The sequence below is a fragment of the Microcaecilia unicolor genome, chromosome 1, assembly GCF_901765095.1.
Source record: "Microcaecilia unicolor chromosome 1, aMicUni1.1, whole genome shotgun sequence".
NCBI lineage: Eukaryota > Metazoa > Chordata > Amphibia > Gymnophiona > Siphonopidae > Microcaecilia > Microcaecilia unicolor.
The window spans coordinates 141,145,333-141,168,215 of record NC_044031.1 but is presented as its reverse complement, the minus strand read 5'-3'; the positions used below and the strand labels follow the sequence as shown (position 1 = coordinate 141,168,215).

The window sequence follows — 22,883 nt, the reverse complement described above, 5'->3', positions numbered from 1 at the left end:
TCTTTTTAACAAACAGCTGTCTGGTAAGCTTTGAGGCATATTTTCAAAGCACTTTGGGAGGCTAAGTTCCATAGGTTTCTATGGAACTTTGGGAGGCTAAGTGCTTTGAAAATGAGCCTCTTTGCAGAGAATACTACAATAGGGTAGATACCCCTTGATGGTATGGATAACATGACGAGTGACCCAGCGAAGCTTTGAAGAATGGTCCAGAATTTGGCAGCTAAGATTTAATGCTACAAAACGCAGGGTCACACTATTGGGCTACAAAAACCCAAGGAAGTCATACAGTTTAGTGGATAAAGTACTTTTGTGCACCAAAGAGGAACAGAACTTGGGTGTGATCATATGCCTTGTAGCGCTATAGAAATGCTAAATAGTAGTAGTAGTAGTAATATGTGATGACCTTTAGGTGGCCAAACAAGTAGAAAAGCAAAGGCAAAAGCCATAAAGATTTATGTATGCCACAGAGGTATTTAAGTGTGTCTATCGTATCTCTCCTCTCCTGCCTTTCTTCCAAAGTATCCAAACTATCCCCATACACTTTATGTCCAAAACTGCTGACCATTTTAGTAGCCACCCTCTGGACCGACTCAATCCTGTTTTATATCCTGTTGATGGTGTGGTCTCCAGAATTTTACACAGTACTCTAAATGAGGTCTCCACCAGACTTATACAGAGGCATTATTAGTCCTTTTTTCTTGCTGGCAATTACTCTCCCTATACAAGAAAGGCAGGAGAGGAGAGATACGATAGACACACTTAAATACCTCTGTGGCATACATGCATGGGAGGCGAGTCTCTTTCAATTGAAAGGACGCTCTGGAATGAGATGACATAGGATGTCGGTGAATGGGGACAGACTCAGGAATAACCTAAGGAAGTTCTTCTTCAGGGAAGGGTTGGTGAATTCATGGAATGACCTCATGGTGGAGGTGGTAGAGACAAAGATTGTATTTGAATTTAAAGAAAGCTTGGGACAAGTACAGATGATCTTGAAGGGAAAAGATAGATGGCATGGATGGGCAGACTGGATAGACCATATGGTCTTTATCTGCCTTTATTCTTCTGATTCTACGCTTCTTTTTTTCTATCTTTGGCAAGCACCCCCTGGTACACTTCAGAGTTTTGGAAACTGTGGATACCTAGGAGCAACTACTGAGGTCACTGGCAGCTGGAAAGTAAAATCCATTCTTAATTTTTAAAGTTTAACTGGACTTAGACTAAAATATGAGAGAAGCCATCCCAGACTCTTATTTTTTCATCTCTGTTGTAAAAAGTATCTCACCTGATTTAAAAAAATTATTATATTCTGGATGTGTCTGATTAATGGTGAGGGAGGGAAATTTTTTTTAATTTAAATAGAGGAACCCCCCCCCCCTCCCCACATAAACTTTAATTAGAAAGAAGGCCTGGCACAACTCATCTCGATGAAAGCTGACAGTGTTGCTCAGCTGTGCTATAGTGCCCTCTGCTGCATCCTCAGTAAATTACATTCAACCTTTACCAATTGCTTTGCTGCAGTTTATTTGGTTGGGGGGGGGGGGGGGTGTCAAAGAATTTAGAAACCTAACTTTGGAAGTTAGACCCCCTAGATCATCCAAAAATCATGCAGGAAAACACCAGAGCCACACTTCTTGTACAATACAAACAAATCCAACCTGCTTGATACAGTTGAAACAAAACACTACCAGCGCACTAAGAAATTGTTGAGAAGACTGTTAAAAGTTGTCTTTTCATAACCAGTTCACTTTTCATTCATTGGTTTTAAAAAACCTAGATCATGCCCCATGAAAACTATGTCTGAGAACTTAAATTTAAGTTCCTAAAAAACGGGCAGTTAGGACAGGAAAATTAAATGCTTGGCACTTATTTTCAGCTCCAGGAGCTAAAAAGTCCAATTTTACACAGAACATCTACATAGAACAAGGGACATCCAAGTCAGGAGATTTACAGTTAGCAAGGATACTACCAACGGTTAGCTAAATGTGGAGCCTTATACATATAAGGCTGTGGGAAATACATGTGTATTTTACGGCATGCACAACGGGAGCTGCTATTTTACAACTAAATATGTTCGGCGTGTGTAAATGTTAGACCTTATATGTGGTAGTGTCCAATTTGCAACTTACATAGAAACATGACGGCAGATAAAAGCCATATGACCCATCCAGTCTGCCCATCCTCTGTAACCCCTAATTCTTCCTGTTCCTAAGTGATCCCACATGCTTATCCCATGCCTTTTTAAATTCTGGAACAGTCCACCATCTCCAACGGGAGGCCATTCCACGCCTCCACCTCCCTTTCTGTGAAATAATACTTCCTTAGGTTACTCCTAAGCCTATTCCCTCTTAACTTTGTCATATGCCCCCTCATTCCAGAGCTCTCCTTCATTTGAAAAAGGCTCTCTTCCTGTACATAAATGCCCTTGAGATATTTAAACGTTTCTATCATGTCTCCTCTCTCCCTCCTTTCTTCCAGTGTATACATGTTGAGGTTCATAAGCCTGTCCCTATAATTTTTGCATTCAAGACTGCTAACTAATTTCGTAGCCGCCCTCTGGACCGACTCCATCCTGTTTATATCTTTCCGTAGGTGCGGTCTCCAGAACTGCACGCAGTACTCCAAATGAGGCCTCACCAGAGACTTATACAACGGCACTATCACCTCCGTTTTCCTGCTGGTCATGCCTCTCTTTATGCATCCCAGCATCCTTCTGGCTTTGGCCATCGCTTTTTCTACCTGTTTGAAAGCTTTAAGGTCGTCAGACACAATCACCCCCAAGTCCCACTCTTCCTTCGCACACTGAAGCATTACATCCCCTATACTGTACCGTTCCCTCGGATTTTTGCGACCCAAGTGCATGACCCTACATTTTTTGGGATTAAACCTTAGTTGCAAATATCGGTCCATTCCTCTAGCTTCGCTAGGTCCCTCCTCATGTCATTCATATCCTCCAGGGTGTCCACCCTGTTGCACAGTTTAGTATCATTCGCAAAGAGAGAAACCTTACCAGACAGCCCTTCCGCAATATCGCTCACAAAGATGTTAAAAAGAGCCGGCCCAAGGACCGATCACTGCGGTACTCCACTGATGACATCCTTTTCTTCAGAGCAAGCTCCATTTACAACCACCCTCTGTCTCCTACCATTCAATCAATTTTTTACCCAATCAGTTACTCTAGGTCCCACACCGAGGGCACTCAATTTATTTATCAGTCGCTTGTGCAGAACCGTGTCAAAGGCTTTGCTGAAATCCAAGTATACCACATCAGGCGCCCCTCCCACATCCTCCCTCACCCAGTCGAAGAAGACAGTCAGATTCGTCTGACACGACCTGCCACTAGTGAAGCCATGCTGCCTCGGGTCCCGCATTCCATGTAGTTCAAGAAATGTCACAATCCTCCTCTTTGGAAGCATTTCTATTAGCTTACTCACCATCAAGGTCAGACTGACAGGTCTGTAATTCCCAACCTTCTCCTTACTTCCAACTCTTGTGCAAAGGAACCACATCCACCCTTCTCCAGTCCACCGGGACCACTCCAGTTTCTAAGGAAGCATTGAAGAGGTCCATTAGCGGAGCCGACAGAACTTCTCCGAGTTCCTTAAGCACCCTAGGTGTATCCCATCAGGCCCCATCGCTCTGTCTACTTTTAGTTTGGCAAGCTCCTCATGAACACAGTCCTCTGTAAACGGATCTTGGTCTACCATACATCCATCCCCTTTAGCCTTTGTTTTCTGCAGCCCTACCCCCGGTCTTTCAATCGTGAACACAGAGCTAAAATAATCGTTAAGCAGTTCAGCTTTATCCTTATCTTCCACATATTTCTCTCCCTCAGCTTTACGCCTCACAATGCTATTATGGCACTTCCTCTTGTCACTTACCCTCTTGTCACTTACATATCTGAAAACGGTCTTGTCCCCCAATTTTACCGTATTAGCTATCTTTTCCTCCATTTGCTGCTTCGCTTTCCTGATAGCTTTTCCAGCTTCTCTTCACTTATTTAGGTATTCTCTCCTGTCTTATAACGTGCAAAGGCTAGCCTCCTTTCCCTTATATTTTCAGCTACTACATTAGAGTACCAGAGAGGCCTTCTTTTCCTCTTACTTTTATGTACTTTTCTAACATAAAGGTTAGTTGCCTTTAATATAGCTCCTTTCAGTCTTGTCCATTGCTGTTCTACATCCTTCAGCTGTTCCCATCCCGCTAACTGTTCCTTGAGAAATTCCCCCATCTCGGCAAAGTTAGTTCCTTTGAAATCCAGGACCTTCAATCTCGAATGAGCCCTCTCTTCTGTTTTAATATTGAACCATACCATACGATGATCACTAGATGCCAAATGGTCCACCACCTTGACGTCAGAAATGTACTCTCCATTCGTAAGCACCAGGTCCAGAACAGCTCCATCCCGTGTCGGTTCCGTTACCCACTGCTGGAACAATTCTTCCTGTAGGGAATCTAAGATCTCTTTGCTTCTAGACGACCCTGCAGCCGGGACACCCCAATCAACATCCGGCATATTGAAGTCACCTATCAGTAGTACTTCCCCTTTCCTAGCTATCTTGCGGATGTCTTCAATTAAGTCCCTGTCCATTTCCTCCAACTGTGAGGGAGGTCTGTATATCACTCCGATATAGATACATTTTTTCCTTTCCCTCTTTCCAGTTTAACCCACAGCGCTTCTTCCATACCCCATATGTCCTGCAGTTTTGTCACCTGGATATCATTCTTAGCATATAATGAGGCATATTTTCAAAGCACTTAGCCTTCCAAAGTTCCATAGAAACCTATGGAACTTTGGAAGGCTAAGTGCTTTGAAAATATGCCTCAATGCCACACCTCCACCCTTTTTCCTACTCTGTCTTTCCTGAATAGATTATAGCCAGGTATAGCAACATCCCAGTCATGGTTCTCTGTGAACCATGTCTCCGTGACTGCCACTAAATCCAAGTCCGCTTCCATCATTGTAGCCTCAAGATCTAGAAGTTTGTTTCCCATACTATGAGCATTGGTATACAAGGCTCTCCAGATTTTACTCACTTCTATAGAGGCATTAGATGTCCTACCTTCCTTGGGGTTAATTATGGCTTCATGGCCTTTTATACCCACCCCCATCAATTTTAGTTTAAAGCCCTCTTTAGTACTTTAGCCAGCCTGTTGCTGAAGACACTCCTTCCCTTCCTTGACAGATGGACACCATCAACGCTCAGTACCTCTTGGAAAACCATCCCATGGTCTACGAAACCAAAGCACTCTCATCGGCACCAACCATGCAGCCACACATTTATCTCCAAGATGCGAGCTTCTCTCATTCGACCTTTACCTTCGACAGGGAGGATCGATGAGAACACCGCCTGCGCACCTAGATGCTTCACCCTCTGACCTAAAGCCACGAAGTCTCGTATGATATGTTCAGTAGGATATTTAGCTGTATCATTTGTGCCAACATGGATGAGTGGCTGACTTCAGAAAGCTAGACTTCCAGGAAGAGCCAATTAAGGAGGAGAGTAAAATTCTGATGTGTTTTCAAAACACCAGAGAGGTAAGTAGTTTTTTTTTTTTTTAGTTCAGCATTTTTATTTATTCATCTCATTAAGAAATGGTACAGAAAATAGAATATAATAGGAAACACTTGAGAGAAAAAAAAAAGAAACAAATTTACCAATTCAAAAACCAATTAGTCCACATCAAGGGATGGCACAATTACCTTACAATCAAAGGAAATATCTTAAAGAAACAATCAAGTGAAGCCTAATCACTAATGCATCAATTCTACATTATGTACTCCTAAATTTGTAAGGTTTTAGGTCTCATGAACTTTCAAAAATTGTTTTAACTGCATTGAATCCCTTAAAACATATTCTTTTCCCTGAAAAGTAATAATACATTTGCTTGGGTACTTAAGAAAAAAAGCTACAACCCTAGGCTTTAAGGCTAAAAAAGCATTCTGCTTGAGTTGTGTAAGCTTTTGGCAACATCTGGAAAAATATAAATTCTAGCGCCGCAAAAATGTACCTCTTTCTTTTTAAAATAATACTTTAAAATCAGAGACTTATCCCTCTCATTACCTAATGGTACTAACAAATAGGGGCGTAGCCAGACCTCATGGTGGGAGGGGGACAGAGCCCAAGGTGGGGGGGGGGGGGCACATTTTGTCTGCTGCCCCGCCACTCCCAACCCACTGCCGCAGCAACACCGGAGACCAGCGCTGGACAACGCTTCAGCTGGCAGGGGTTGGGGACTCCCGCCAGCAAAACCAGGGTCCCAGAGGAAATTTGGTGGGTGGCTCAGGCCCCCATGACCCCACATAGCTACGCCACTGCTAATGAAGTAGATCTAGTTTTAATAACGTCCTATCTCAGATGAAACCAATCAACACTTTGTTGATCAACAGGGTACTTCTTTTTTTCAGACACATAATAACAATTAGTAGCTGACAAAATTTTAAAATTAGACAAAATTTTAAAATTAGATAACCCCAAAGTTTCCTTAAAATATTTTCTCAATAAAATCTCACGCCCCACATGAGTAAATAAATACAAGGAAAATTCAAAAACCTCAGGTATGAATCTTTTATTACTGAGATAGAAGTGGACTGCAGAGAGGAAACCTGACCTACCCTGAATAAACACTTATCTAGAAGCACTGTATTAGAATCAACATTGGTACATTTTTCAACCACTTCTTGGGAAAAAGTCTCATTTTGAGAAACAACAGCCCTAAGCATTCCCTCCATTCACTGATAAGAGTCCCACAAGCCTTTTAATGTAATATCCTGATTATGCCCTAATAGGTAAGGTAATTGACAGACTTCTGCAGTTGATAAAGCAACTGGTAATTCAGAAAAAAGTAACCCTGAAGATGCTTGCTTTGTCTGTTGTTGCTCAACCAAGGAAAGGGTAACATCTTGTGATACCCCTATTTCACAGGAAGACAAAGTAGAGAGCGGAGGAGTACAGCAGGGAGAACTCAAAGAAGCTCTTGAGAGGGAAAGTATCCCAGAAGTAGATAGAGCCAAAGAATCAACTGGAACCACATGTCTTTCCATCGGACCAGAAATACCTGGTGTAGAGGTCTTAAACTTAGCTTTCTACTTGCATATCACATCAAAGAACCAAGTTCAAATTCCCTCAGTGCTCCTTGGTGCTACACCAAAGGACAGGGTGTAAGAAGTTCTCAGGTCCCGATAACATCAACAAGTGTCTCTCTTACTGCCTGCTGGAATCAGCACTTAAGATTCCTGAAGAGAGATCCATACTCCATGCTCTGGATGGATATTGCAAGAAGTAGTCTCACCACCTGACAACACAATCAGGTAAAGCCACCTCCCACCACACAGGTAAATATAACCAGGGCTTTTTTTTGAGGGGATACTTGGGGTACTGAGTACCAGCACCTTTTCCACTGTCTGCTAAAATTGACCCATGGACCCCAAGTTTTAATGAAAGAGCTCAGGCTCTACACACCAATTCTGCCTTGTCATAGATTCTGTGAGTGTTTGCAGGGAGCCTGGCCATTGTAGGTGGGTCCCTCAGTGGATTACCCCCTCCTGAAAGGTGGCCTGTCATTTGAGTACCAGCACCTTTTTCACAAGAAAAAAAACGCATTGAATATAACTGTCCCCTCAATTACTGGTGCAAATCTCAGGTCTAAATGAGCAGTTATCCGAAGCTTATGCCTGCCTTGGAACAGGTGTAAAGGCCAACATCCAGGTTTATAAAGTATGCAAAATCAGAAAAAAAACTCACACTTTACCAATCAAGCCTACAGCACATCCTCTTCTAAACATATGCATAACAAGTCTCTAAACCCACCACTTACACGTATAGGGAATTTATACATGTAAATGCAGCACAAGTCTTCAAAAATGACCTCAATCTAGACAAATGAATTGCAGGTTCCTAAACTAAGGCAAAAAATTTCAGACAAAATTTAGGTTGCTAAATTCAGTGGAAAATGTTCCTAAATTTAGGATCATAATAAAAACCTTTTCAGATATATTTGAGGCAAGAACTCTGTAAAGAAGTAGTTGGATCATTAGATGATCAAGGGGTAAAAAGGGACCTTCAGGGGGCCATAGTGAAGAGACTAAATCAGGGGTGCCTGCACCCTCAAGGCAAGCAGGAGGAGGTCAAACAGGGGATTGGACAAAGGTCTTAAGATAGGAGGCAATTTATTAAAACTTTCTAGACAGAGTGAATGCAGTTATTAGAACAGTTTTCAAAGGAATTTGCCCAGGTAACTTAGGGGCCTTTTTAGTAAGCTGCGGTAACAGCTAACACATACTTACCGCAGGGGTAAAAAGTACTACTGTCAGATGTGCTCAGGCGTACCGCAGTAGTTTTTGGATTGGTGCATGCTTCCCACGTGCTAAAAATGGCTTTTTATTTTTTAGCGCTTAGGTGTGTTTGGGAGCTGAGAGTAGGCATGCCCAGTGCCAATTGGTTAGCACAGCTGCATCACCGCATGCTAACCGATTAGCTCATGGTTAGCGTGGAAGCCTTTACTGCCTAGAAAATAAGTATTGGTAAGGGCTCCTGCGCTAATGGCAATGTGCTAACTGGGAAACTGGCACATAGCCATTAATGAGGGAAATAGGAAATGTGACCATTTTACAGCCATGCTAAAAGTGACCTCACGAGTGCGGGAAAGCCCCACACTACTGATACCACAGACCACTTTTTAGCGCAGCTTAGTAAAAAGGCCTCTTAATAGTTAGCTGGGTAAATTCCTCAAGCTGAAAACTTCACTTAGTATTCACACAGGTATATTGTTACCAGTGGACTTCTCCACTGCAGCTCAAGTTTAAGGGAAATACTCTCACGTTTCATAAGTGAGAGTATTTCCCTTAAACTTGAGCTGCAGTGGAGAAGTCCACTGGTAACAATATACCTGTATATATATATATATATATATATATATATATATATATATATATATATATATATATATACAGACATACACACATGAACATGCATACATGCACTCTGTCACTCCCCATTGGCTGTATCCTACCACAGTCTCTGCACTACAAGGAGGTAAGGTTTGGAGAATTACCAAAGGCGAAAACTGTGATTGATTTAAGAACGAAGCAGTTGTTGCGCAAGTGAGTTTGATACCAAGAGTCTTGCTGAATTTTGGTGCTTGTCGGCTACAGCATACCTTTTGCTCGCAAAGAGGGCCACGACTTTACTCATTCCATTTCCTACAACTTACCTCTGCAAGTCTAGATTATCAGTGCTCATGACCATGAAAACAAAGAACAGAATGTCATGTTTTCAGAGCTGGACCTAGGTCTGTGAGCCCTTGGGCCACTGCCGAGGAGTGGCAGCTGCAGGGCAAAATCACCCCACACCAGGGGCAAGGCAGAACTGGGACAGAAACAGGTAGACTTCACCTGCACTTGGCCACCCTTCACCAGGAGTTGAGCCCCTGGGTCTAGGCGGCCGGCAGGACTTGCGGGACAGAGCAGGACGGAATCCCCACTAGGCTGAACAGGAAAGGAATATACAGAGGCAGCAAGGCAGGGAAAGAATAAGCTGAAGGACAGGACGGAAAGCTGCCAACAGTCACTGCAGCAGGGAACAAAGACAGATAAACAAGACACAGAACAGAAGAATAAACCAGGGTACAAGCCGGGTCTGGGCAGGCAGCAGGCAATAGAGAAAACCAGGATACAAGCCGGGTCAGGGCAGGCAGCAGGCAATAGAGAAAACCAGGACACAAGCCGGGTCAGGGCAGACAGCAGAGAAAAGAATAAACCAGGATACAAGCCAGGTCAGGGCAGGCCTGAAAGCTGCAAGCAGCCACTAGAACAGGGAACCAAACACTGAAAAACAAAAGACAGACTGAAAGCTGCCAGGCAGCCACTAAACAAGCAACACAGAGAGCCCAGAACCAGACACAGTAAATACAAACAAGCGTCAAGACTAGGACAGTACAAGCTAAGCTACACATAAACTAAACAGAATCAGGCAAGGAACTAGAACAGGAATCAAACTAGGCTGAAGTGACTAGGCTGAAGTGCAACAAGCACCAACATACCACGGCCTTAGGCGATGCAAAGGCCAGGCAGAGAGGTTTCAAAATGGCTAAAAAGCCCAGCAGCAGCTGAGACTCAACTGCAGCAATCACCAGGCAACTATGGGTGCTGTGCAGGGTCAAACAAGACAGACAAGTCTGGCAGCCTGGAAGATCCGGATTGGACTCGGCTAAAGTCTGGAATGGGTGATAGTCCATAGCAGCCACCGGTTCCGGCCACCAGAGGGCGAGGTGAGCATAGACGTAACACAGAAACAGACTGAATACGTGACAATATGTGTGTTGCACTGCTGAAAAGAGAGGGTGTTATCAATAGTGACACCCAGGATTTTTGTACATGTGCAGTAGAGAAGAGAATTCCCTTTAATAGTGAAGTTTGGGAAAACCATACCAGACAGATGAGTTGACTATCAAAACAACACTTTTAGTTGGATTGAGCCAATATGGATTTAGTCAAGGAGAGTCTTGTCTCATCAATCTGCTACATTTTTTTGAAGGCATGAATAAACATGGATAAAGGTGAGATGGTTGATGTAGGGGCTCATTTTCAAAGCACTTAGACTTACAAAGTTCCATAGATTACTATGGAACTTTGTAAGTCTGTGCTTTGAAAATACGCCTCATAGTGTATTTTTCAGGAAGTGTTTATGAGAGACTCCTGAGGAAATTAAAAAGTCATGGGATAGGAGGCAATTTCCTGCTGTAGATTGGGAACTTGTTAAAAGATGGAAAATGGTCAATTTTTCCAAGAAGGAGAGTGAATAGATATGTGCTCTAGGAATCTGTACTGGGACCATTACTATTTTACATATTTATAAATGACCTGAAAAAGGAACAACAAGTGAAGTAATAAAAGGAAAAATCATGTTTATCTGATCATTTTCTTTCTTTTAGTTGCAGCAGATGAATCCAGCTGCAAATGGGTTGTGTCCGTCTACCAGCAGATGGAGATGACTTTTTAACCCAGTGATATAGGATGGATAGCTCCCCTCAGAAGCCAGCATGTCTGCTACCAAAGCAGCCCACCGAACCAGGCCCTAACTTGCCCTGGTACTCCCGGGGACAGCCCTGTTCTGGTTACACCCCTTGTGCTCAGGCCCCAAGGACCAAAGCCGACAGATCAAAAACTGTGCACCGAGTGTGCAGCACTCATGAATTTGTTTTTCCTTCAGTGTGATTACTATGTTTTGAATACATGTAGAAAAAAAAAAAAAGACAACCAAGAGAAAAACGCTTGCAGAACAGAAAGCAGAGAGGGAGGGATGCTGGATTCATCTGTCTTGCTGCTGTACTATCTATGGTTCCCGCATAAGAATCCTTCCTGTGCTTGCTGCTTGTATCTGTCTCATAAGAACATAAGAGTAGCCACAATGGGTCAGACCAATGGTCCATCTAGCCCAGTATCCTGTTTTCCAAACAATGTCCAAGCCAGGTCACAAGTACCTGGCAGAAACCCAAATCGTGGCAACACTCCATACTACAAATCCCAAGGCAAGCACACTATGGACTTTTCCACCAGGAATTTGCCCAAACCTTTTTTAAAACCAGATACGCTAACCGCTCTTACCACCTCCTCCAGCAAAGACTTCCAGAGCTTAAATATTTGTTGAGTGAAACAATATTTCCTCCTATTTGTTTTAAAAGTATTTCCATGTAACTTCCTCAAGTGTCCCCTAGTCTTTGAACATTTGGAACAAGTAAAAAATTGATTTACTTCTACTCATTCTACACCACTCAGGATTTTGTAGACCTCAATCATATCTCCCCTCAGCTGTCTCTTTTCCAAGTTGAAGAGCCCTAACCTCTTTAGCCTTTCCTCATATAAGAGGAGTTCCATCCCCTTTATCATTTTAGTTGCTCTTCTTTGAACCTTTTCTGATTCCACTATATCTTTTTCAAGATACGCTGCTGTACTATCTCTGGTTCACACATAAGATGTCAGACATTGGCGACTGTACCTTCATCCTATCTCCTAGGCACTTGCGCCAGGGGTGCGACCAAGAAGCAGATCCTGCTCCTTGTGTGCTCCTTGGGCGCCTCTGGAGTGCCCTAGAATTTCTTACAGTAGACTCTCTGGTTTTTTTTTTTTTCTTTGTCTCTCTGCCCCCTTTTCAGTAGGCAGCATGTGTTGTTCTGATATGGGAAACTCCATTCCCGTCCTTCTTCTCCCCCATCTCGCCTGTCCCTACCACCCTCCTCCGTCTCAACGGTGCCTTACCTGTCTACCTGCGTTCACACCCTTTGAACTCCAAATAGTTCCTGACTCTTCTGCTCCATTCGTAGTGAGTTGGACTTGTGAACACTTGCTCCCTTTGTCACGAGATTTCACTCTGCAACACTCTCTAGACATTCTTTGCATTACTGAGACCTGTCTTAGACCAAGTCACACGTCAATCCTCCATGAAATCTGCCCACCAGGCTTCCTGTTGCTACATGCACCACATCCCTCTCGTCGAGCTGATGGTGTTGCTTGCTTGTACTCCACTCGTCTTAGGATGTCCTAATGTGACTTCAACCTCTGTCTTATTCTCCGACTTACCCTATACCCTGTGCAGTATTACATCTTGCTTATCTTTTTTCACCCCCCACCTCCAGCTTATAACTTCTGCCATGGACGAACTCTCAGCTTTTACTGCAGCTTTTACTCTCACTCTTTTCGCCCTTGCTCCTCTTGAGAGATTTCAACCTCCTGCCCTCCCTGGCCTTGAATGCCTTCTCGTTTCTCACTACTGGTCTGGGTCTATCCCAATATGTCACCTCTCCCACCCACTTCACTGGGAATACACTTGATTTTATCTATGCGTCCCCCATGTCTGGCATTTTGCCTTCTGATTTGGCTTAATTTCCTCTGCCATGGACTGATCACCATTTCTCACTTTCACTATTCCAATCATAACTCCTCACCTTTACCTCGTCCTTCTCCTGCACTAACCCACCCTCTCTCTGAATCCACTTTGGAGTGAATTTCCTCCTCCCTTTCTGCTCTAATTCCACCCTCAGGGAATTCAACTTAGGAATACGTTGATACCTTAGATTCAGTCTTAAAGAGCTCCTTGATTGCCATGCGCCACGCTGCCCTTCCCCCTCCCCTTGTTTCTCTGCTGCACTTCTTTTGTGGACCCAGCTCAATCCCACGGAACGTCTATGGTGTACAGTACTATCTCCTACCCTTCTCACAGTTTATCATGTTAGACTTCACGAATATTGTAAAATAGTAACATACACAGTAGATGGTGGCAGACAAAGACCTGTACGGTCCATCCAGTCTGCCCAACAAGATAAACTTACTGTATGTGATACTTTATATGTATACCAGACCTTGATTTGTCGTTGCCATTTTCAGGGCACAGACCGTAGAAGTCTGCCCAGCACTGGCTTTGCTTCCCAATTACCGGTGTTGCCACCCAATCTTTGCTAAGCTTCTGTGGATCCATTCCTTCTAAACAGGATTCCTTTGTGTTTATCTCACGTGCAGCTATTAAGCTGGCCAAGTGTAGGTACTTTTTATCAGCAGACAGCTCCTGCAGTCAATCGTCCCCTGACACTATTCTGGATCTTTAATCGCTTCTTCCATCCTGATACTCTGCCTTTCTCATATGATCCTTCTGTGCAGTCCCTTGCAGCTCTTGCCGAAGAGTGGTGCTCTTAAGATTTCTATTCTGCATGCCTCCCTTCCTCCCTCCTTCCCCCCAGTTGGGTTTATCACCCCAACCCTTTCATATGCTTCCTGTACTACTACATCTTGGTCCTCATTTAACAATCCCACAGTGCCTGAAGTACTCAAGGTTAGTCAGTCCCTTAACCCTACTTCGTCTTCGCTAGATCCTTGGCTACCCCGCCTTGTTAAACGTCTGGCTCAATCCCTTCTCCCTCTCCTTTGTTCCTGCACCTCCAAAAATACGGTCCCTCCTCCAGAAAGTATGCACTGGTCACCTCTCTGCTGAAGAAGCCCCACTTAGAGCCTTCTCTACCTTCCAATTTTCAACCCATCTCTAACCTCCCTTTAGATAAACTGGTTCTTTGTCAGTTAAAGAATTTCCTTGATCAATCCAATGTTCTACATCCATACCAGGTTGGCTTTTGTGTAAACCCTCCTGGTTTCACTTTATTACACTATGCACCTTATAGCAGTGCCAGATTTAACGTAGGGTGATCAGGGTGGTGGTCATGGAGTGTTGCACCAAGGAGCACCGTACATGAATTAAGAGTACTGTGTAGCCTGCTGCCACCCCAACCACACACCCGTGAGCAAAGAGTGCTGCACTGCTCCCTATTTACAAAAAAAGTGCCTCCATCCAGGGAGGTAGTAGAGTGCCACCCACCCCAGAGCTATCTCTGTAGGGAAGGCTCTTTGAGAATGATATGGAAGAAAAACAAACAAATCAATTACTTCTCTCGCTATCTGTTTACAATCGAAATGCAGAATATTTGTATTACCTGGACAGCTGGAAACAGGGGTCCCCATGTTGATCAAACAGAGTGCACAGCGAGGGAGGGGCTTGCGGCAACCAGGACAGCTCGTAACCTTGGACTTGGTAGGGGAGCCACTGACTCCATACTGACTGAAGCCTCGACCCTGATGGGGTATTGCTGAACAGCTGTAGGAGATGGATTTCCCACAGAAATTGCAACTCACAAACACCTAAAGCATGCAAAAATATTTATGAGACACAAGGACACTAACAAAAGCAATCAGATCAGGCTGAAAAAAAAAGTGTGAGAAACTTTCCACATATAAAACTTTAGTCAATATTTGCAAGCTTCTCTAGTAGATTCAATCCTGGAAGAGGAAAGATTTGAGCATATAAAATTTTGCAAGAAATGCAACAGGGAATTGGTTATCTGGAGATGTGTGAAGGAGGAGGAGAAATTATGTCTTACTTGGTAATTTTCTTTCCTTTAGTCCTATCAGACCATTCCAGAACCTGTGGGGTGTGCCTGTCGACCAGTGGATGGTGACAGAGAAAAGAAGTTGTTCTGAGTGATTCACCTCATAAGAGCACCATGCAGCCTCCGAATGACCAAACAATGGTGAACAGGAGATGCCATATGATCGAGTTAATGTTTCCACCTTATTTTTTTTTTTAAGATGGAAATATAAAATGTCTTAAACTGCCAAACTGGAGAAAAACAAAAAAAAGAACTGAAGGTTGAGAAGAAACTTGGAAAACACATGCAAAATATCAGTAAGATGCTAAAATGAGAAAACTCTTGGGTGGGCTTCTGGACTGGTCACAACCAAGTCAGAGTTTCAAGATTTCCACAATTGATATATATGAGATCTATTTGCTTACAAATGGAAGTAATACATGCAAATCAATCTCACGCATATTCATTGTAGAAATCTTGAAAAACTGACTGGGTCGTGGCTCTTGAGAAACATGGTTGCCCACCCCTGGACTAAAGGAAAGAAAATGATTAGGTAAGACATAATTTCTCTTTCCTTAGCATCCATACCAGACCAGTCTAGGACCTTTAGAATGCTGCAAAGCAATCCTTAAGAGGGCTGGAACTGTGAAATCTCAGCTTGCAGAACCTGAGCTCTGAAAATTGCCTTTGCTCCAGTGCTTAGGTCAATATTACAGTACTTAACAAAGGTGTACAGCAAAGACCATTTTGCTGCTTTACAAATCTTGTGGGGTTTTACTACTACTGTAGCAGAAGTTCTCCTTGTGGAATGGGCCCCAAGTCCCAAAGGGGGCTATTTATCTTTTAAAATGTACGCCAAAGATATAGCATCTTTAAGTCAGTGTGCAATGATCACTTTGAAGGCCACTTCTCCCTTTCTAGGGCCCTCATAAAGAACAAAGTCTTTCAGAACTTCGGAACTCATTTGTCACTTCAAGATAGCATAGGATAATATGGCAAACATCTTACAAACATGTTTTGTATTCCGGACCACAGTCCTCTTTGGAGAATGGAGGAAGCTGAAGCACTTGATTCAAATGGAAGGAGGAAATTACCTTTGGAAGAAAGGAAGGCACTGTTCTGATAGAGATTCATCTCTGTAAAATAGAGAAAGGGGATCCTGCAGGATAAGGCCTGCAGTTATGAAATCCTGTGGGCAGAGGAATCTGCTAATAAGAATGCAATCATGAGAACCAAATCTTAAGCGTACTGTTAGATAATGGTTCACAGGGAGAGAGAACTAAGGCCTTTAACACTGTTTAGGTTCCACTCTGGAACAGTCTTACAGATGGGAGGATGAAATGCAGGAAGTTCCTTTAAAGAAACATATCATATCCGGATGAGCTGCTATCAACTATTTTTCCACGACCTCTAAAGCAAGCCAAGGAAGGTACTTGGACTTTAAAGGAACCCAGAGTCAAACCTTTGAAAATATCTCCTTGTAGAAAGGCTAGAATATGAGACATGGAAGCTGAGAAAGGTGAAATCCCAGAGCTAGAACACCATGCTTCAAAAGTCCTCTATACTCTTGCATATGCTGTGGAAACTACTTGCTCAGAATATCCATTGTACCTTAGTCATGACCTTTCAAGGACCAGGTTATAAGATAGACTGCTGTGGGATCCTCCATTATTACCAGTCCCTGAATCAGTAAGTCCCTGTTCTGCAGAAGGCAAAGTGATTTGTCTAACTGGAGACAAATGAGGTCTGCAACCCAAGGTCTACGAGGCCACTGCAAAGCTACCATGATCACCAGTCTGGGGTTTGAGGTGATCTTGCAAAGAATCCTGCCCAAAACAGGAAGAGGCAGGAAAACAGAAGATATTGTGTTGACCAAGGCTGAAGAAGGTCATCTAGGCCTGAGGAACCTGGATCTTTCCTTCGACTGAAAAAAACTGTTGGAACTTCGCATTGCTTTTTATTGCTATGTGATCCATCTGTGGCATGCCCCAATGTCTTGTTCTTATCTGAAATGCTTCCTCTGATAACTCCTACTCCCCCTCATCAAAGGAATGCTTACTGAGATAATTTATTTGCTGCATTTGTATCCCACAATTTCCCACCTACTTGCAGGCTCAATGTGGCTTACATTATGATGCAAAGGCGGACACCATTAACAGAATACAAAATATTGTTGTAAATAAGGTACAAAGAATAACAGGTAAATTAGAAGTAATAAGTAAGTAGTTCAAAATAAGTGAGTGGGGGTAAGACACTTGGAAGTTCTGAACTCCTGCTATATGCGCCACAGAAAAACAAAACAGATTTACATAACTGCATTTGGCATCCAGCACAAGTGTTTAGCGGCAGCACTGGATGAATGATCATTTGTGCGACTTGTGTTACTATGAAAGTGAAACAATTGTTGGTAAGACCACTGATGAAGGCATAAGTGCCGAAACATGGTCAATGTCCAATAAATTGTTTTGTGGTGACCCTCAAGTCTGCTGCTTCTCTGGACTGTCTCTGCTTTGCATTATTGTTTTGGAGCTCACCATCTTCCAGGGGATCAGACACAGAATAAGTGACCTGAGACAAAGAATCTGAATGCTGGTAAGGGGGAACAGACCCCCTGGAAAGGCTGTCCTCCCTATCCAAGGGTGGAGGAGATGAAGAATGTGCTAGTTGGTCAAAAAGAGGAATAACAGTGCCCACTGTCTCTAAGCAAAGAGGTACAAACTTTTTTTTTTTGGGGGGGGGGGGGGGGAAGAATTTGTTCCCCTGGAATCTGAAGGTTCCCCAGAACAACCAGGCAGTGAAGAAAGAGCACAGTAGGAACTCTCTTCTACGATACTGAGTCTGCCTAGAAACATCCAGATAGAACTGTATCTGCCGGCCACAAAAAGAGTTTGTCTTTTAGAAAAATATAATTTCAAAATATCTTCCTTGTCAGTTGTAGAAGAGAAAGTCACCAATAAATTAGCTCTTTTGGAAATAAGTTCCTGAGAACTTAAAAAAAATGGTAAAATTATGTATCATACCTGATAATTTTCTTTCCATTAATCATAGCTGATCAATCCATAGACTGGTGGGTTGTGTCCATCTACCAGCAGGTGGAGATAGAGAGCAAACTTTTGCCTCCCTATATGTGGTCATGTGCTGCCGGAAACTCCTCAGTATGTCGATATCAAAGCTCCATCCGCAGGACTCAGCACTTAGAGAATTACACCCACAAAGGGACACTCTGCCCAGCTCACCACCGCCGAAACGGGGGAGGGGAATTAACCCAGCTCATCCCCACACAAGTGGGGGAGGGGAATCCGTCCAGCTCATCCCCGCGGAGCGGGGGAGGGACACCACCCCGCCGATGCGGGGGGATCTGGCTTATCCTGCAACCGCAACCGCGGGAGGAGCTCACTGACCCTAACACCGCCGAAGCGGGAGGGGTACAAAGCTGCCCTACAGCCGCACGAAGCGGGAGGGAGTGCCGGCAGAATTTAAGTCTCAATCCAGCCCCGTAAAACGGAGGGGAGAGGAATGCAGCAGCTCACTGTAACACAAACTCGTCTCAACTCTTGAAGAATCCAAGTGAAAAAACTTGAACACGAAGTCCTCCTGAAGTAACTGAAGACTAAACTTGAACCTGAAATGCAACCAGAATATAAACAGTACAGATATCTGGGAGGGGCTATGGATTGATCAGCTATGATTAATGGAAAGAAAATTATCAGGTATGATACATAATTTTACCTTCCATATCATCATGCTGATCAATCCATAGACTGGTGGGATGTACCGAAGCAGTACTCACCCAGGGCGGGACATTGAAATCCCTGACCTCAACACTGAAGCTCCAAACCGGGCCTCCGCCCGAGCAGCCACAGTCAAGCGGTAATGCTTGGAGAATGTATGGGCCGATGCCCAAGTTGCCGCCTTGCATATCTCTGCCAAGGAGACGGACCCGGCCTCTGCCATCGAGGCCACCTGAGCTCTAGTGGAGTGAGCCTTCAGCTGGATAGGCGGCACCTTCCCCGCGGCCACATAAGCCGCTGCAATGGCTTCCTTGACCCATCTTGCCACTGTAGGCTTAGCAGCCTGCAGACCCTTACGAGGACCTGCAAACAGGACAAACAGATGATCCGATTTCCGGAAATCATTGGTCACTTCCAAGTATCTGATGATAACTCGTCTCACATCCAGATATTTGAGAGCAGAGAATTCCTCTGGGTAGTCCTCCCTACGAAAGGAAGGGAGACAGAGCTGCTGATTCACATGGAAGCGAGAAACAATCTTGGGCAGGAAGGAAGGCACTGTGCGAATAGTCACTCCTGCCTCAGTGAACTGCAGAAAAGGCTCTCGACATGAGAGTGCCTGGAGCTCGGAAACTCTTCTGGCTGAAGTGATAGCCACCAAAAAGACTGCTTCAACGTCAGGTCTTTCAGAGATGCCCTCGACAAGGGTTCAAAAGGCGGCTTCTGCAAGGCTCTTAGCACCAGGTTGAGATTCCACGCAGGCACCACTGAGTGCAGAGGAGGGCGCAGGTGATTAACTCCCTTGAGAAAGCGCACCACATCTGGCTGCGAAGCCAGGGAAGCACCCTTCAGGCGGCCCCTGAAGCAAGCCAGAGCCGCTACCTGGACTTTAAGGAACTGAGCGACAGGCCTTTCTCCAGACCTTCTTGCAGGAACGCCAACACTGAAGAAATTGGAGCAGTGAAGGGAGAAAGTGAGCCCGCTTCACACCACGCTGCAAAGGTACGCCAAACCCTGGTGTAAGCCGTAGAAGTAGAGCGCTTCCTCGCTCTCAGCATAGTGGCGATGACCTTGTCTGAGAAGCCCTTCTTCCTCAGACGCTGCCGCTCAATAGCCAGGCCGTAAGACCAAAGGGGGAGGGATCCTCCACCACCACGGGACCCTGATGTAACAGGCCCTGCTCCACTGGCAGCCGCAGAGGATCGTCGACTGAGAGCCTGATCAAGTCCGCATACCAGGGACGTCTGGGCCAATCTGGACCCACCAGGATTATCCGGCCTGGATGCTTTGCCACCCGGTCTAGCACCCTGCCCAACATGGGCCAGGGCGGGAACACATAGAGAAGCTCTTGTGTCGGCCACTGTTGGAGAAGAGCATCTACTCCCAGGGATCGAGGGTCCCGTCCTCTGCTGAAAAAGCGCGGCACTTGGCAATTGGCCGATGACACCATCAGATCTAGGCTCGGCTGGCCCCAGCGCTTCGTGATGTCCAAGAACGCCTGAGCAGATAGCTACCACTCTCCGGGCTCCAAGGTATGGCGACTGAGAAAGTCCGCCTTGACATTCATGACTCCGGCAATGTGGGCCGCTGACAGCTGTTCCAGGTTCGCTTCCGCCCACTGGCATAAATTCATGGCCTCCTTGGCTAGAGGGGCGCTCTTGGTACCTCCCTGGCGGTTGACATAGGCCACAGCCGTGGCATTGTCCGACAGGACCCGTACTGGCTTCAACGCCAGTACAGGGATGAACTCCAAAAGCGCCAACCGAATGGCTCTGAGTTCCAGGAGGTTGATAGACCACTTTGCCTCTGCAGGAGACCAGAGCCCCTGCGCTGTCCTTCCCAAGCAGTGGGCTCCCCAGCCCAACAAGGAGGCGTCCGTCGTGACGACAATCCACTCCGGGGTCACCAGAAGCATTCCTGCAGACAACTTGTCTGTCTGCGTCCACCAGCTCAGCGCCTTGTGCACTGCTGGGTCCTAGGGAAGGCGCACAGCATAATCCTCCGACATCGGAGTCCAGCGCTGCAGCAGAGAGTGTTGTAGTGGTCTCATATGAGCCCTGGCCCAGGGCACTACTTCCATCGTGGCCGTCATAGAGCCCAACAGCTGCACATAGTCCCAAGCCCGAAGAGGAGAGGCTACTAGGAACTGGTCCACCTGAGCCTGAAGCTTGACAATCCGATTGTCTGGCAGGAACACTCTGCCCACTTGGGTGTCGAATCGAACTCCCAGATACTCCAGGGACTGAGTTGGGCGCAGCTGGCTTTTCTCCCAGTTGATGATCCACCCCAGGGAGCTCAAAAGAGCAACCACCCGGTTCACAGCTTTGCCGCACTCTGCATAAGAGGGGGCTCGGATCAACCAGTCGTCCAGATAAGGATGGACTTGTACTCCTTCCTCAGGAAGGCCGCGATGACCACCATTACTTTGGAGAAGGTCCGTGGAGCAGTAGCCAACCCGAACGGGAGGGCTCTGAACTGGAAGTGTCGGCCCAGGACTGCAAAACGCAGAAAGCGTTGATGAGGAGGCCAGATGGGAATATGCAAATACGCTTCCTTGATGTCCAAGGATGCCAGGTACTCCCCTGCCTTCACTGCCGCTATAACAGAGCGGAGAGTCTCCATGCGAAAGTGCCGAACTTTCAAGGCCCGATTGACCCCTTTGAGGTCGAGGATAGGCCGTACAGAACCTCCTTTCTTTGGTACCACAAAGTAAATGGAGTAACGCCCCTTGCCAAGCTGATTTTCTGGCACCGGAACGACCGCACCCAGGCGGATCAGGTTGTCCAAGGTCTGCTGCACTGCCACAGCTTTGACCGGAGACTTGCAGGGAGAGAGTACAAACCCGTCTCTTAAGGGTCGGCAGAACTCTAGCTTGTAGCCGTCTCTGATGACTTCCAGCACCCAAGCGTCTGAAGTTATTGTGGTCCACTCGCCCAGAAACGAGGACAGCCGTCCTCCAATCTGCACTGGGGCGTGGACCAAGGCCCCGTCATTGGGTACGAGACCCTGGGGGAGGACCGGAGGGAGCACCTCCGGGACGGTGGTCTCTGCGAAAGGAATGCTGCTTGGGGGAGAAGTTCCTCTTGAAGGAAGAGGGGGCAGAGGAGCCCGACCTGCCCGGGCGGTACCGACGGGCTTCCTGAAACCGTCCTCTGGAGGTACCGGGGCGAGTACTAGCCCGAGCCCTGACCTCTGGTAACTTCTTGCCCTTAGACGTGCCGAGATCGGTCACGATTTTGTCCAGCTCGACCCCAAAGAGCAGCTTGCCTTTAAAAGGCAATCTAGCCAGGCGGGATTTAGAGGCGTGGTCAGCAGACCAATGCTTCAGCCAAAGCCACCGCCACACAGAGATTGTCTGAGTCATGCCTTTAGCTGAGGCCCTCAAGACATCATACAGCAAGTCTGCCAAATAGGCTAAGCCCGATTCCAGGGCCGGCCAATCAGCCCTCAAGGAATGATCCGAGGGGGAAGCCCGCTGCACCATAGTCAGGCACGCCCTGGCCACATAGGAGCCGCAAACTGAGGCCTGCAAACTTAAAGCAGCCGCCTCAAAGGACGACCTTAAGGCCGCCTCCAATCTTCTGTCTTGGGCATCCTTTAGGGCCGTGCCACCTTCCACCGGCAACGCCGTTTTCTTAGTCACCGCAGTGATTAAAGAATCCACGGTAGGCCACAGTTAGGCCTCACGTTCACTTTCAGGCAAAGGATAGAGGCGGGACATAGCCCTAGCCACTTTAAGGCTCGCTTCCGGGACATCCCATTGAGCCGAAATTAAGGTGTGCATGGCATCATGCATGTGGAAGGTTCTAGGCGGGCGCTTCGTCCCCAGCATAATGGCAGAGCCAACAGGGGCTGAGGGAGAGACATCCTCCGGAGAGGAAATCTTCAAAATGCCCATGGCCTGCACTAACAGGTTGGGCAAATCCTCTGAGCTAAAGAGCCGCGCTGCAGAGGGGTCATCCGCTCCATCCGAGTGGGGATCCGTCTCCTCCAAGGAATCCGCAAAGGACCGTTGGGAGAACTCAGATATGCTGCCCTCATCTACATCGGAGGAGACAAAGTCCTCCAAGGCCTGGGAATCAACCCGAGGGCGTTTACCTCCGGGGGCCTCAACCTCTTTACCAGACGAGGGAGCAGGGGCAGCGTTTTGCATAAGGAAGGCCTGATGCAGCAGCAAAACAAACTCGGGGGAGAAACCCCCCAGACTGTGCACTTCCGCAGCCTGGGCTACAGCCCTAGACGCAC

At 46.0% G+C, this 22,883-nt stretch overlaps 1 protein-coding gene across 2 annotated transcripts in view; it reads right to left on the bottom strand.

Moving 5' to 3' along the window:
* Positions 1-22,883, bottom strand: part of MIOS (meiosis regulator for oocyte development) — a 97,236-nt gene that overhangs the window by 11,345 nt on the left and 63,008 nt on the right. For both annotated transcript variants that reach the window (XM_030200963.1, XM_030200972.1), the window contains exon 9: positions 14,476-14,680. In XM_030200963.1, coding sequence (XP_030056823.1) covers positions 14,476-14,680 — 205 coding nt within the window. The remainder of the gene's footprint in view (positions 1-14,475; positions 14,681-22,883) is intronic.